Source organism: Drosophila albomicans, chromosome 2R, assembly GCF_009650485.2.
Source record: "Drosophila albomicans strain 15112-1751.03 chromosome 2R, ASM965048v2, whole genome shotgun sequence".
In the NCBI taxonomy this organism is placed as follows: domain Eukaryota; kingdom Metazoa; phylum Arthropoda; class Insecta; order Diptera; family Drosophilidae; genus Drosophila; species Drosophila albomicans.
The window spans coordinates 3,210,196-3,226,276 of NC_047631.2; the positions used below are offsets into that span (position 1 = coordinate 3,210,196).

Consider the following 16,081-nt stretch of genomic DNA (forward strand, 5'->3'; position numbering starts at 1 on the left):
ATATAACAAAGCATAAAAGACTTCGATGATTTTAATTAAATAACTTTCAATGCATTTTAATACGGTCTAAACAATTCTGTAATGAAATATAAATACGACTATACTATTTACAATCTCGGTATTGTGAGATGGGCTTAACAAGTACAGGAGTTTCTAATTCATAGGCTTTCACAGTTTACCATTTCATGGGCTTTATATAATTTACATTTCGTTCAATATGTTAATATATTATATTATAAGAAACAGTTGTGACTTTATATAATGTGACAATAAAAAACATTCTCATTGATACAGTGCAAATCGAATACAATTTGAGAACACACTTTTTTTTCAAAACTAGAAATATGATATAAAATACAATTAATTTGGTTTTTATTGTACCCATCTCACTTTATATATTTAAATCTCAAATGTTCATTTACCAATAAGTTTCGTAATTTTAAGGCACTAGTTAAGGACACTTTTGATGCGCACTCAAATTCATATATTAGTACATACATCTGTGATTGTTTGGACAATTTTTTTCATTCGTAAAATCTCTTTTCTGTCTACGCTTAAACACAAAAAAACTGAAGTCAACAATTAGTTTATGTATGTTTATATTCTCATTGTCAATATTTTTCAAAAGTGCGTACTATGTATACATAAACCTAACTGGGGTGAACATACACAAAATGCGGTTTGACTAGTAACGCCTTGGCCAAATAAGGCGCATTTTATGGTTCGTAAAAATATACACTGGGTGACCAAGGCTGTTGGGCACCCACCAACATCTCCGGGTGGGCATTGATAATAGCGTTACAGATGGCTCTTTCCTCTCCGGGGAACTCCTGACCTATGGCCTGTGCTCGCAGAATAATTTGATGACGCTTTGATACATCCACATTGCTAATAACGCCAGCCTCATGTCGATGACTAAAGAAACGATTTGTAAGATGTCCATCTACGTAAATCTGTTCCGAAATAATTAATTATCGCACACGAAGGAGTGATGAAATCTGTACAACTTACCTCGTAACCCCCAACGCCACTACAGTCCTGCAGCTCCCAACGCACGTATAGAGCTCGACAGCCAAGACTCGAAATATCAGTTATGGTGACTGGAAAACTTTCGCCTGGTGCACTTCCCATACATGACGATGGCTTTGGACTCTGTAACCCGATACTATTTATAACATATCTTATTATATCTCTTTATTACTCCACTTACTTTTGGGCTAATTTTATTTTTATTCATTACATGCTCCATGGCCTGCAGATCAAATACAACGGAATCAATAAAGAATTTCTGTAAATATCAAAGCGAAATTAGATTGTGATATTAGCATTCGATATTTCTACACACCATTTCAGCAACGGGATCGTACATTGCCGAGTCCATGGTCTTGGAAATGGTTTTGCACTGATTGTCGCAAACTAAAGCGCGACAATGACAGCAAAGGCAGGGCTGATTTAGAGACGGGCGATCAGCGGAGACATCCTCTTCCAAATCTCCATTTAGTTCTTTATCCTCGTCACATAGTTCACACATTCGTCGCAGTAAATACTCGCATAAAAGTCGCTCTCGATCAGTAAGTGGACTTAATGGGTCATTGACATCTAACTCGCACATATCGCATGCTTCTTCTGTACGGTTCGGTCCCTGAACTACCGACGCTGGGCAAAGCTCATTATTACACTGGACTTCTGAGTTGATGTAAATTTGAGGCTCTGGTAACTGCGGCTTCGAATGTCCAAGCGATTTCTCTTTAGAACGCGATGATTCATCGCGTCCCGAGCTAGGATGAACCGATGACATTGATTCGTTGCCGCCTTTCGAGAGTGATTCTACTTTGCTGTCCCTTTTTGAAGTATTAGCATCTGAGTTGGGTGACGCCATATTTGCCGAGCTGACTATTGTTGTATCTTCAAGAGCTGCAATGGGCTCTATTGATGCTTGAGCTTCTGAAATCTCCGAAGATGCGTTAGGTATTGTACTTAACCATGATTCGGATGGGATACCAGTCGATGCTAAAGGAGACAAGAATTTATCTGAAGCTATGTCAGTTTTAATCGAACCAGATACACGGCTTTCAGAATCCTTCATGGATGTTCTACCGACAGAACCACGATTTGAAGTGATTTGTTTTGGCTCATTAGTTTTAATGGAACCAGTTAAGCGACTTTCCGCATCTTTCATGGACCGTGTACCGAGCGAGCCACCTTTTGGTGAAATTTGTTTTGACTCATTATCATCAGTGTAACAACTTCCAACATATCGAGTATCTACTTCTGTATAGCAACTTGCAAACTGGACGACATCCCGAGTTTCGGCTTCGGGTTCACTTGTAGACGGACTTGCATGATATGGTATGAAATTAGGATCAATCTCGAAAGCCACTATTTCTGTCTCCTGAACCGCTTTGAGTTTTTTTTGTGGAAAACATGACTGTAGGTATTGCTCCATTTGACCTAAGCACTGCATCCGATTAACATCAGCCTCGGTCTGAAGTTGATTCTTAGCGAGTTTCTCTCCTCTTTGAACAGCTTCCATACAATCTTCAAATGATAATTTTGGTGGTTTAGATTCCTCTTCTTCTTTCCGCAATATCATGGTCAATTCACGAATTATTTGCTTTGCCACATCGCCACGGTTTACACCAGGGTCCCTGGTATTGGTCACCAAATCGACCATTTCAAATAAACGCTCTCTAGCGTTGTTTTGACTTCGGGACGATTGATTACTTTGATTCATGCTCGACAGTTTATCGAAAGTGGCTTTATCGACACAAACAGTGGTATTACAGTTCATCACGACGCCTACACTTTCCGGTTCCATGTCAAAGTCTTGTATTGAAAGATCATATGTCGATGTCTTGATATTACATGAACAATGGGTTTGCTCGGAGCGTGTTGACGTATAGTCTGTTACCTCCTTATCGCAGGAGCAACTGATGGCGCTTTTCATTGAGAGATGCTTTGATTTCGATTGTGATTTTAATCCGCTATTCATTGCCTTAGGACAAGCAAAGCTTCTTGAATTCGAATTCTTTGCCGGATCGCCGTCCACATTACGTGGTGATTTGTTGCTTGTTTCATAATCCTCGTTATCAGCAAATTTAGAGATCGATGTATTCGAGGAAGAAGAGCAATCACAGAATCCATCAGCCTGCATAAACACAAGTTTTGTGACTTGGGATGGTGTAGTCGTATAACAAGATTTCGAGATTTCATAGTCTTCAGTACCATTATGGGTGGTATCAGTTGCGGATATCAAACAGGGATTAACTACAGACACTCCGCATTCAAGGCAGCTTTCCTTGACCCTAACAAAGGGAGGACTATCGTCTGCCTCCCGCCCCCTTTCACCCAGCATGGCTCTTTGTTCAGGAGAACACAGACAAGTTATCTGAGCCATAACTGAACGGGAACAGGATGTTGTCGGTTCAGTTTTCGACGATTTACTTACGGGACCCTGACTAATAGAATGCAGGCTAGCCCATGCAATAGTTGGTGGATTAGTCTTCGTGACAGCCGAACAATATTCCAAGTCGCTAGGACCAGCAACGCAGCTCTTACTAGATACCGTATTTTCCCATGCATTATTTATTGCATTACTTTTGACTGCCCGACAACTTCTTTGCGATTTAGATGATTTAGCCAAATTATCAGAGTCACAGCCACGGAACTTGTCGTTACTATCCATAGCAGTCTCAGGATTACTATCCGTAGGAAAAAATTTTGTGTTTGACTTGTCGGACTTACTACTTTTTATTGACATTGCATTTATTGTTCCTGGTATACTTGTGCATTTGTTGGATTTATTTTGGCTATTACAAGCACAGGATGCAGTCGCATTAATTTGCCATGAAATACCACAAGATCTATACGATTTTTCATTGTTGGAAGCAGGCACATTCACTGCGCTTGGAAGATGTTCCACGGCAAGTTCGGATGGTTTGCTAATCATAGACTGATAGCTGGGACCACATGCACACGATTTCTCCGATTTAATACTGGTCCACCTAATAGCACCGCTTGTTTCAGTAATACCACAAGACTTATCACTTTTCAAACTGTTCCATGCAGTCGCATTGACAGTACTTGGAATACTTTCCGTGTCCACGATTGTTTCCAGAATTGTATTTTTATCACTTTCTCCACATGTACAAACTTCGGACCTTGCACTGTTCCAAACAGACGCATTTGTCGTTCCTGGAATACTTTTCATGGTGGTGGAACATATATCTGAAGCATTTGGTCTTTCTGAAGTACCACAAGATTTTTCAGATTTCTTGCTTTCCCTGGCAGTTACATTCGAAATTCCTGGTATACTAGACATTTTAGAGGCGCTTATATTGAATGGCTTCCCAATAATATTTTGATCACTGGGAATACATGTACAGGATATTTCATTGACATTTCCTGTTTTACCACATGACTTATCGGACCTCGTACTGTTCCAAACAGTCGCATTTGTCGTTCCTGGAATACTTTTCATGGTGGTGGAACATATATCTGAAGCCTTACCGATTGTGCTAGATTGACATGTTCCTGTACATGTTCCGTCAAATTTCGCACTATTGTTGCATACAGACGCATCCATTGTCTTTGAACAAGTGCAGGACCTCTCAGATTTTGCACTGTTCCAGGCAGTCGCGTCTGCAGTTCTTGAACTTTCAAAGGACTTCTCAGATTTCGCGCTTTTCCAGGTAGTCGCCACCTCTGACTTTGGACATCCACAGGACTTCTCAGATTGAACACTGTTCCAGGCAGTCGCGTCTGCAGTTCTTGAACTTTCAAAGGACTTCTCAGATTTCGCGCTTTTCCAGGTAGTCGCCACCTCTGACTTTGGACATCCACAGGACTTCTCAGATTGAACACTGTTCCAGGCAGTCGCGTCTGCAGTTCTTGAACTTTCAAAGGACTTCTCAGATTTCGCGCTTTTCCAGGTAGTCGCCACCTCTGACTTTGGACATCCACAGGACTTCTCAGATTGAACACTGTTCCAAGCTATGGCATTCGCAGTACTTGAACTACCACAGGACTTTTCGGATTTCGCATTCTTCACTGCCGGCTCATCCTCTGACTTCGAACATCCATGGGACTTCTCAGACTTGGCACTGTTCCATGTTGTAGCATTTACAGCTTTTGAATTATTTTCCAAAGTCAGGAAACATGTGTCCTTGCTCTGCGCAAAAGCACTAGCGGAACGATCAGAAGCACAGTTGCAAACATCTAAATGAAGCGCTTTTTCAACATCGATTTGATTTGAACCGAAGACATAATCTCGTTTAGGGCAATAAACGACATTCACGTTTCGATTTGTCTTATTTAGAACACTACTACATGGCAAGGATTGTGACCTTTGATATGACGTCCTAGTAGCTTGGCAATTACAACTTCTTTTTGAATACTGCGTGTTTGACTCGATATCAATATCCAAAGCTGCATATCCTGAGCGCGTCGGTAGGGCAGATTTGTATTTACCGCGAGAAGTAGAAGAATTGCAACTGCATTTTCGTAATGAAAAATCTGTACGTATTGATTGGTTTTGAATAGACTGCATCTTGGGCTGGCAACACGAAGGAAGCGGTTTAGTGACCGGAGAGCGATTGCAACATTTCTTTGGCGAAAGGGTAGAGGGCTGCTTTGTGGCTGATGGACAAATATGACTCGAGTCCGAATCCAAACTATACCATTGGGTGTCCTGGCTTCGGCATCCACATGGCTGGCACCGAGCGCTCAGCTGTGAACTAGCAGACTGGAAAGTAGTCGATCCACAGACGGTGGGCATTGATTTAGAGGGGCACATTAGAGCTGTCGCTGGAACTGTTGGCTCTGATGATCGATGGGAAACAATTTGGGAAGAGGCAGATGATTGATTTTCATTAGCATTAAGATTATCGTCACTTCTGACGGGCGCATAGTTGGTGGGATAACGAATGTTGCCCATCGCTTGGAGGTCGTGTTTTACATCTGTTTGGGATTGTGAGTCCTGTGTGTTACGCTCTCCTCGCGAAATTATATATTTGTCGTACAGAAAAGATGTGTCTGTCTGAGAGGGTTTGCTTGGAATAGAAACCACGTCCGGTTTGCTTTGAATTTCCGTTGGAGACGTATTCTTGCTGACATTGTTCGATTCGAGCTCAAAATCTATACGATTTGGCCTCCACTTATCCTGCAAATAGGATTTATCTGTCTGCATTTTTCGCGAAATATTTGTATTATCGACAACGGCGGCAGCGGAGGCATCGGCGGCGGGGGCGCCCTGCGGAGATGGTCGTTCGTCCCGCATATACATCAGAGCTAGGCAAGCTGGAAAAAAGAAAAACCCAGATTAGATACAGTCGCAAATACGTTGACTAGCTAAACTTTATTCCGAAATATATGAGCACATGACGTTAAAATTAATTTGGTCATTTGGGAAATAAGCATCTCATAAGCCTTGGACAAGGAACAGAAAGGGATTAATGCTAATTTTGCGCTAACGAGAGTGAGGCTGTGTTGGAGTCATTAGCTCCATAATCTGGTCCAGTCGAACTTCAGGACCACGAGTTACCGTTGGAGATGACCACATCTCACAATTGTACAACTCAAGAAATTTCGCCTCGGCCTTCTCGCGGCAAGGACAGAAATCGAAATCAGAAATCTGACTGCAATTCTCCCTCTGATTATAGCTGGTAAAAATAGTGCCACGCTGAACACAACTGCAGACTTTAATATTGGTATGCTTGCGATTGTCGTCAAACGAACGCTTTTTCCATGCACACTGGCAGCAACCACAGTTGCCTGGACAAAATACGTTTCCCTCCTCATCCATAATAGGACTAGGATAAAATCTACATGGAGAACAATTTGAAAAATCTCTATGCTGTGGTAACGCCATGTAATAACGCTTGGAGTCATGCACTCTGCTTAGAGGTCCCGAAAGCCCATCCATATCGGATTTTAACGAGATTTCCCCAATTTCGCCGATTTGTCTGGTCTCTTCCCCATCATGAAGCGGGGGCAATGGTTCTTGTACCCATTCTACTTCTGTTGTGAAATCCGAATCGTTGTCATAGACAGATTGTGATTGTGCCTGCTTCTCTTCCCACAACTGTGGTGGAAGTCCCGGGACTGGAAGAGGCACTACCACTGCCTCCATATGCTTGCTCTGCGTATCGTGAGAGGAAACGGGACCCGTTGGTGTACATGAGCCAGCGAACATTTCCGAATCGATTGCATTTAAGCTCGACAACCGATATCTAGTTTTCCGAAATCGAGAGGAAACCATACCTGTGTTGGATTCCAGTGGTGGCTGATTGTTGTTGCACGACTGCTTGCATACTACATTTCTTGAAGAAGATACTGACTTAGTACCCAATTGACCAGTACTTGGATCAAACTCTAAAGGCATTTTCATTGTAACTGGTCTGCCTTGGAAATGGCAATTAGGACCACTATCATTGGCGTCGGTTATTAGGCGTGCAGTAATTTCAAGGGTCGCATTACAGGGCTTGCGGCATCCGTTCTTCGACTGCTCAAAATTCTTCAGCATCATTTGAGTGCCATGGGCTATACGTTCCAGAGCAGCACGTAATGCCTCCGGGTCGTCTAGTCTATTGCTATCGCTCTTATTAGGACCCTTGGCCGACCTGCCCGACTTGCAGCTGCTAATTTTTTTGCTGGCGCATTTTTTGCAATCACTGTCTCCGACGCTCAGGCAATCGAAAAATTTGTCCTCGCTTCGATTTGGCTGAAAATTGTCAACCACATGCAGTACCTGAGTAGAATTTTGTGTGCATATCTGCTGTTGCTTTTGCCGGATGGATTGCAAATGAACGCAGGTATCTGGTTTGCTGCATTTTGCATTCCTTGTCGTATTTAAGTTAGATTTGCACCTGTCCTTGTCCATAGCAACATGGACTAAATACTCCAAATGTATCAAACTAATATCAGAATTTACATGAAATTTAACTTGTGTTCTTGTCTGCTCAAATAATTAAAACAAACTAAACTAAATCTCCCCATTTCTGGCAAGTTATCAAACGAGCGCAATGCCTACTGAAATTTCTTGTGAATTATTCGTGAGTTATACATACAGCAGATCTAAAACTCATTTTAATTTAAATCTCGAAAAATATTTATTAATTTTAACATAACTACTGAACAAGTTCTATGTCTGCTTAAACATCTTTAAAAATGTTCGTAAGATTTATAGTAAAGCTAATACTCATTTTTATTTAAATCTGAACAATCTTTAATTATTTTAAATAATAGAAACTTAATAAAAAAAAATTCCCAATTGTTTATATCTTCTATTCTACTTTCTAGTTTTTCATATAATCAAAATAAACAAATAAGAACGGTGTACTTTCAGCCTTTTTATTTGGACTACAAATTTTGTCTTTTATCAGAACTGCATTCACATTTCCACATCCTAGCCCACTTTCTACCAACAAAAATACAACAAATCCATTAAATTCCTTCCCTAGTTCACAAGATATCTGGCCAACGAACTTTACGCCCACTTTTGTGGACGTAATTATGTCGTTGTGTATATCGTCTCAAACCGCCAGGTGTAAAGCCAAAACCAGATCCAAGCCCCGCGCCGGATCGAGGCGCAAGTGGATGCTCGAAGCCACCATCTGCTCCTCCGCCAGGATCAGCTTCTGGAACTTTAGTGATTTTGGCACTTGTCGCCTTTTCAGTTTTAGTTCCCGGTTCCGCATTTGGCTGTCGCTTATCACCAGCACCAGCACAATAGCAACCGTCGACCACAGTCATTGCTTTTAGTGCGTGTTGAAAAATTTTCATATTAACTTGCCCACTGTATGGATTGAGCTCCATGGGAAGCTGCAGTTTAACTGGTTCGTTACGCAGCCGGCACCGGCAACTTGCAGGACATGCACTCGACTTATCAGTTAATAGACGAGCGCATATTTCTAATGTGGCTGGATAAAAGAATGTGGCTGATGTATGTCGATCCGAATGCTCCAGACAATCGCATTTACCACCAACGCTACGAAGGAGCAAACGCGAATTGTCCGAAACACGCTCAAGTGTTTGGCGTATCTCGAGCGGATCATCAAAATTGGGCGTACTAAAACCGCCAACTGCTCGAATGATCTGCTCGCATTTTTTAGGCTCATGCTCAATCACACTATCTTCATCGCCGTTTTCACTCTCGCTATTGCAATCATAGAAGCAATCACCCCTGTAATCGGCCATTATATCCACGTTTGCTGTTCACTTTATCTTCTGCACTTTATTTTCACAGACGCTACACACGCAATTTTGGAAATACATAAATATGTACTACATAAATATATACATTAAATAAATAAAAATATAAGCCCAAATGACTGAACTCAGGACAACTCTAAACACAAAGCCAGCTATGCTAAGCCAGCTTAATTCAACTGTCAATAATCCCAGACAATCTCTATCTCTAGTATGTGTATGAAAAGTGAGGTAGGATGTGAAACTGTTTTTTTCCTCAAGCCTCCTTCTGGGCCAAATGTAGCGGATTAGGGCGCTCGACTGGCAAGTAAATTGTGCAATAGAACTCCGACTCGACCTTTTGATTATGATAACTAGTCAGACGCTCATTGACACTTTGTTCAAGTTGATGCAACAGCGGTGAATTGCTTGGTTTGAGAATAAATTTAAGAGCGCGCACACAACCCAACACGCCAACGAATATATCATAGCTGGCCTGTTTCGATGCATGTTCCGTGCAGAGATCCTGCAAAAGCTCAATGTGTTCCCGAAACTCTTCGCTACCTTCCCACAGCTGTAGCACACGACATCGGAAAACATTAACGTCAAAGTCGGCTTCATCTGTTAGCCTAGACTGCAACAGCTCGAGAAATGCCCGGGTGCGTGATGGCAGCATCAGCAGACGGTGGTCTACACCCACATTGTCCGCCTGGATGCCGCACTCGTGTGTGATCCACTGCGTCTGCAGCTCTTCATCTCTCATCTCTGGCGACACTTGCACTAATTGACATTGAGAGCTCGTCGGCTCCGTTTGAGCCAATCCGTTGAATTTAGGTTGCTCCCACTGCCGATCTATAATCTTTACGTATTGTGTTCGCGATGTTGTCGCTCCCGACTTATCTGAATGCGCTGTGTGCATTGATGCCACCGAATGGAAGCTCGCTAACGATTTGCATCGACGCGTTTGCAACTGTATGGGTCGACAACTGGCGCCGCAAAGGCGAACACGACCGCGAAATATACGGCGACTGACGAAGCGTTTGCAATTCCGACGCCTGCGGCGCACACGATAATTATTTGTCCAGTCCGATTTCTGATACTTGCGCTTCTTCGGAAGAGTCTCGGTCTTCTTTTTGACACTGCTGTTCACCAACATTTTACCACAAACCAGTCGCCGCAATGTTGTGGGCACCTCAGCTATTTGTCTCTTAAGTTGTTTGCCTATGAAGCTGATGTCCAGACCAAGACTGCCCGCGTTCGCGTCTTGTCTCCGACGGCTAAAACCGCCGCTAATTCGGTCCTCTGGGACTTTCGCATCTGAAGCTGTATCTTCGGCTGGTACCTCTTTTGATTCTTCTTTTGTTTCTTCTTGCTTTGATTGCTCGTCTTTGTTGTCATCTTTCTTTTTTTCCCCGTCTTCCTTATTTTTGCCCTCCTCCTTTTCTCCCTCGCTTTCTTCCTCCTGCTTTTCTTCCACTTCCTTTTTATCAGCATCTTCATCTATCTTTTCCCCCTCTTTCTTAGTATCTTCCTCCGCTTGCTTCCGCTTTGTTTCACAAATAGGAATGGGAATGGCTTCGGCTCCCTCGCATTCACATTGACTCACCTCAGGTTTCTGGGCAGAGAGAATTGTATCCGCCAATTGTTTAACACTACACGCTATGGTCTGGAAGTCCTTGTGTGTGGGCAGCTCACGTTCACGACGCTATACGAGATAGACACGATTTAGTAACGAAACCTTATTTAAAATAATGAAACTCTTACCTCAAGGTCACGCAGGGCACAGCCCAGTCCCTGACGCGCTGCCTGCAAATCATTGATCTCATCGCGCTTGACCCGCTTCTCCGGACTGTCGTAAAGCTCATCCGCCAGACTGTGTCCCTCGGGACAGGTACCCAGTTTGCGCTCCATGCGCTGAATCTGCTCATCTTTGGTGCGCAGCTCATCTTCTAGGCAGCAGGCGTGTTCCTCACAATCCTTCAGCTGTTGCTGCAATTCTGCGATTTTAGTTTCTAGTGTGCCGACCTCCTCCCTCAGCTCGCCATTGGTCACCTCAATGTGCATGAGTTCCTTTTTCAGATCATAAATTTGCTGACGCAGGCAATCGGTTTCCGCTTTCAGCTGCTCCTCCATGCTCTGTTGCAGCTTCTTTGCGAAACTGAGATCGTCAATAAGCGCCTGACTGCGCCGCTTTTCGTTTTCCAGCTCCTCAGTTAAGGGCTGCACTTGATCCAGGGCCTGACGTTCCTGAGCCGCTCGACTCTCCATATCCTTTTCCAAGGCGCGATTCGTTTCGATGAGATCACGATGCTCCTTACTCAAGCGGACCAAGCATGTCTTAAGGCCATGCTCTGACTCTTCCAGCTGTTGAATCTTTTCAGCCGCAGCACGTGAATCATCCCGCAGGCAGTCCTGCAGCTTGTTAATTTTTTGCTTCAGACACACCTCTTTGGTTCGATAGGCATCCTCCCGCGCTTTATATTCTCGCTCCAAGTCCACCCAATGCGAGTCAGCAGTTTCCATGGCTTCATAGTGTCGTGTATTCAACTCCTGGAGTGATGTGCGCAGATTTTTTACCTCTTCCTTCAGATAATTCACCTCGCGTGAGGTACTGGGTCCTTGTTGTGCTGCATTGCTCGACTTGTTTGGATTCTTCTTGCAAGGATTACACTTGCAGGCGCCAGCCGTTGTACGATTAGCAGCGGGAGCAGCTATTGACTGATCATTGCCCATGCTACTTGATTTGGTTCTGGCCAACGCCAGTAGATGACAGATTAGCAACAGAGGTAATGAACGACGCAAGTTTTCTAGTTGCTGCTTGGTGCGTTGTCGCTCTCCTTGCAGATGCTCCAATTGGGTCTCGGCAGCACACAGATCTTCGCGCAAGATAAGACACTCGGCCCGACAGTCACGATACTTGGCGCCCAGTGCGTCCTTTCCAAATTCCAACTCGACGTTCCGCTGGCGCAGAATTTCCAGCTCCTCTTCGTTGTGCTGCAGATGAAGTCGAGTATCGTTTTCAGCCTCCTCAAATTCGCATTTGGCCTCGTCCAATTGTGCGTTTTGTTCGACGAGTAACTCCACACGCTCAATCAGATCCTTGACCTGTTTATTTAGCTGCACCTCACGTTGCAAGCGCTCGGCCAAATGCTTTGCCTGAGAATCGCCACTGCTCTCATAGACCAGCAACTTGCCTTCCAGTTGGATCAGTCGCTCCTGATAGTAAGCCAGGTGAGGGTGTGGATATTGATATTCCTGGTGATGTGGCTCAATTTGTTCCCTATCTGGAAACGTTTCCCTCTCCGAATCGCACTCGACGAAAACGCCACTCTCGCTGAGGCTACTACTCTGCCACGCAATGTTGCAAGGACGCTGCTGCTTGTTAGGCGTAGATGGGGTACTGGGTGAGACACTATTCGTGTACGGCTGAACAGTGGCAACGATACGACTGTTGTTGTGTCTCACGCCTCTTTCCGATTTTGTCTGCAGAATAAAAACGAACACATAAATTTATTTACGTTTTTTTTCTATTCTTAAACATAAACAAAGTGTTACGTTTTGCTGTGAACCTTTTGCAAAAAAAATATAAATTTCATAGGAATCAATGTATTTCTGTTTCGATAATTGTTTGCTGACTTTTGACTGATTGACTGATTGATATTTTTTGTTACTCAAATAGACATTCTTGCTAGTGTGACTCCAACATAATTGGTTCAAATATGACTATTATTTCGCTTTACCATACACTTTTTAAAATTCATATATATACATATATTCTTCACAATATCCCATGTTGATTGGTACCCACCGATGATTGCCAACCATCCTGTTCAGCCATAGCATCCAGGTCGAGTTGCTGCACGCACTGCAGCAGCTGTTTCAGGCAGCTCTTGTCCTTATCCTCCAATTGCTGGGCACGTTTCCGGAGAAGATTTTCCAAACGTTGACAATGCTCCTTACAATTGTCATCCATCTGAAAAGTATAATATTGAGAAATCTTGTAGAAACAGTACTCTTGCACAAAGCAGCCGTTGGATGGAGTTCATATTAAATTACACAAAACAACTGTTTTCTTTATAATTTAATGCTAAATAAAGGAAACCTAATCTCGCTCATTCCTAATTTCGCCTTAGCAAATTACAGTTATTTTGATTGTAATATCATGTTTTGTGTTTAATTTAACACTGACTACTAAATAGCACATTGATTAGCATTTGCTTAATGCACCGATGAGTAACGATGCTTCTTGCGTTGTTATTTTCACTTTACTCATGCAGTCAGCACCCCTTTGTGTGGGCAATAAGTAATTACTTTTGGCTATTGCAATTAAGTTAACGTATAAGATTTTCAAGCTGAACGACTTTAGCAGCGTTCGGCTCTAAAAATTAAGCGTACCAAAACAACACAAAATAAAACCTAATAAATAATAATATTAATAGCAGGAAAAATAGAAAAAATAAATACATAAAAAAAAGGTGTGAGGCGTATGAGTAACATTATACCAATATGGAAGTTAAACAAAGGCTAGCACATGGCTGACAGAGCTTGGGCCTTTATAAGTAATGGTAACAATACGGATTCCAAAACAAATTTGGGAATAACAACTCATGGACCAATTTATAAGAGCCCCGAAGACGACGTGGGCTTCAATTTTGTGCAAAGATATCAATTTAAAAATTGGTCAACACTTCACTAGCTTTATGAAACACACTCCTGAATGCTGCACATCAATAGCAATTTGCACTTGTTTAACATCGTAGTGGAAATTATTATGATTATGATTATGATTTTAATTATATGCATGTAATTGTATGTACGTATGCTAGAAATTACTATTAAATATAGTTGATCCAGTTATATAAATCCAGTTTTTAATTTAAATTACATTTGCCGTTAAACCAAATAATTTCCGCACTGTCTAAGACGCCAAACAAAACTAAGCCATCGTTAGGCGCGACTCAAGCAGCTGAGCAGCAAAAAACACACAATCTCATCTACTCAAACACATTTACACAAAAACACTCAATTCATTCATAAACCCACAAGCCACTCTTTGAGTACTTTTCAAACTCGTTTCGCATCTCTCTCTCTCTCTCTCTCTCTCTATCTCTCTCTGTGTATCTTTCTCTCATTGTGTATCTGCAGTGTGTTCACCTTATCATCCTCCAGCTCGAGTATACGAAATTCAAGCAGTTCATTTTGTTCGCGCAGCTCATTTGACTGGTCGGTCAGCTGCAGTTGCTGTTCCTCCATGTCCTTGATGCGCTGCAGAAGCTGATTGATATGTTTGTTGTTGTTGCTGGTCGATAAGACGGCATTTTCTGCATTCAGTAATTCCTGTTTCATTAGCTGCAGCTCCGTATGCAGACGCTCATTTTCCTTGTGATATATTTCTACTTCCTTTTGTAACTTGTCTAGATCCTGCAGCTGCAATATTTACAAATGAAAAGTTTGTTTTAAGGAATAAGAAATACAAAATATGTACACATAATAATTCGCTAAAAAAGAAGGACGAAAACTTACTGCTAACATCTCAATAAATCACAAAAAAAAAAGTTTTTCATTTGGTTAATAATTTTTTGAATGATCGATGCAGTGACAGATGTATGATATAGTAGTCTGATTGAGTTTAATTATCCATAACATTTGATTAATATAAATAAGTAACAAATAAATAATTGTACTTTTAATTGGAACATACAATTTTATATACATACATAATAAATTGCAATTGGATAAGAAATTTAAATATGTTAGCTTAAATGCGTTTTCGATTCACAAGTTGAGATCTTTTCAAATAATAACATTCGATATTAAGAAGTCTGAATTCATCTTAAAATGTTAAGAATAAAATTTAAATTTAAGCAACGCTGCCATAACTTACTGCTTGCCACATGACTCCGCTGTCCGCGCCACTTGAAGGCGGCTGGGGACTTATCGACGACGGTGCCGAGGATAGCGCTGAATCCGTGTCTGAGTTGTTGTCCTGCGCAGTAAAAGCAAATACAATGGGATTAGTTAATGCTCAGATATAGAGATATATTTATATCTTACTTTCGATCTGTATTCACGTAATGTTGGCTTTTTGGTTTTTGGAGTGCTGCTGCTAAGCAGTGTTCCCATCCATGTTGTTGCTGCCACAGCTGTTTCTGTTTCAGCTCCAACCTCCGATTCTGCTTCTATTCCCTCTCCCATCATGAATTCTTCTTGATTTTTCTCCTCAGGTTTTTGTTCATGTTGTTCGTGTGGTTGCTTTGCTTTTGTAGTACGCACTTCAAGCGTTGATTTATGCACATTCTTCGTATTGTTGATTAGCTCAATATTCTTGAGTTGGGTTATCTATGTAGTAGATGAGAATGAAAAAGACATTTCAAATGAGATGGTTTGGTTGTTTGTCTGTCTTTACGCCAACTGGGATCTTGTCGTAGCTTGTTAACAAAAGAACGTGCACCAAGTGCTTCGAATCATCGCTTCGCTCCACTGTCAGCAATACAGTTATGACTTGATTTCTTGCCCCAAAATACCACAAAGTGCCACAAAATTGCCAATTCATTGGGCTAGACAAATGGACAGCCATGCCTAGGTTAATGACCCAAAGCAACCATTCTTGTGAGCAGAGCAGCATTGTTCTGGTCGCTAGTAACATGATTTTGACATATAAATTGTACCCAATATATGAAAAACTCTTTTTTGTCCAATGCTATAAGTAAAAAGCAAAAAATCTTAAACAAAAAAAGTTATCTATTAAGTTGATCTACTATAGTTTTTCATTATATTGGCCAAGGAGTTGATTTTATCCAACTGTATCGACTTTGTCGAAGACTTGCATCGTGATTCTTTAAATATCACCAGTTACACGCAAGTTCAGAGAGATACACACACAAATACATACATG

At 41.9% G+C, this 16,081-nt stretch overlaps 2 protein-coding genes across 9 annotated transcripts in view; both read right to left on the reverse strand.

The window, feature by feature from the left end:
- Window positions 1–13: 13 nt before the first annotated feature.
- The window catches only part of LOC117574540 (putative leucine-rich repeat-containing protein DDB_G0290503), a 29,223-nt gene continuing 13,155 nt past the window's right edge, over window positions 14–16,081 (reverse strand). For 5 of the 8 annotated variants that reach the window (XM_034258407.2, XM_034258406.2, XM_034258408.2 and 2 more), the window contains 6 exons: window positions 15,241–15,525; window positions 15,071–15,172; window positions 14,341–14,613; window positions 12,995–13,159; window positions 10,951–12,669; window positions 9,464–10,891 (listed from right to left, as the gene is read on the reverse strand). In XM_034258407.2, the coding sequence (XP_034114298.1) occupies window positions 9,464–10,891; window positions 10,951–12,669; window positions 12,995–13,159; window positions 14,341–14,613; window positions 15,071–15,172; window positions 15,241–15,525 (3,972 nt within the window). Of the gene's footprint in view, window positions 954–1,011; window positions 1,153–1,210; window positions 1,289–1,345; window positions 6,298–7,260; window positions 7,991–9,463; window positions 10,892–10,950; window positions 12,670–12,994; window positions 13,160–14,340; window positions 14,614–14,709; window positions 14,800–15,070; window positions 15,173–15,240; window positions 15,526–16,081 lie in introns of those variants that run through there. The other 3 variants (XM_034258409.2, XM_034258404.2, XM_034258410.2) reach the window with 3 other exon arrangements.
- Window positions 8,336–9,215, reverse strand: LOC117574542 (uncharacterized). The gene has a single exon (XM_034258411.2). The coding sequence runs from the start codon at window positions 9,193–9,195 to the stop codon at window positions 8,461–8,463; it is 735 nt and encodes a 244-aa protein (XP_034114302.1). The 5' UTR covers window positions 9,196–9,215; the 3' UTR covers window positions 8,336–8,460.

Coding starts and splice junctions, on each gene's coding strand:
- LOC117574542 (XM_034258411.2), bottom strand. CDS start 9,195: ATGGCCGATTACAGGGGTGATTGCTTCTATGATTGCAATAGCGAGAGT.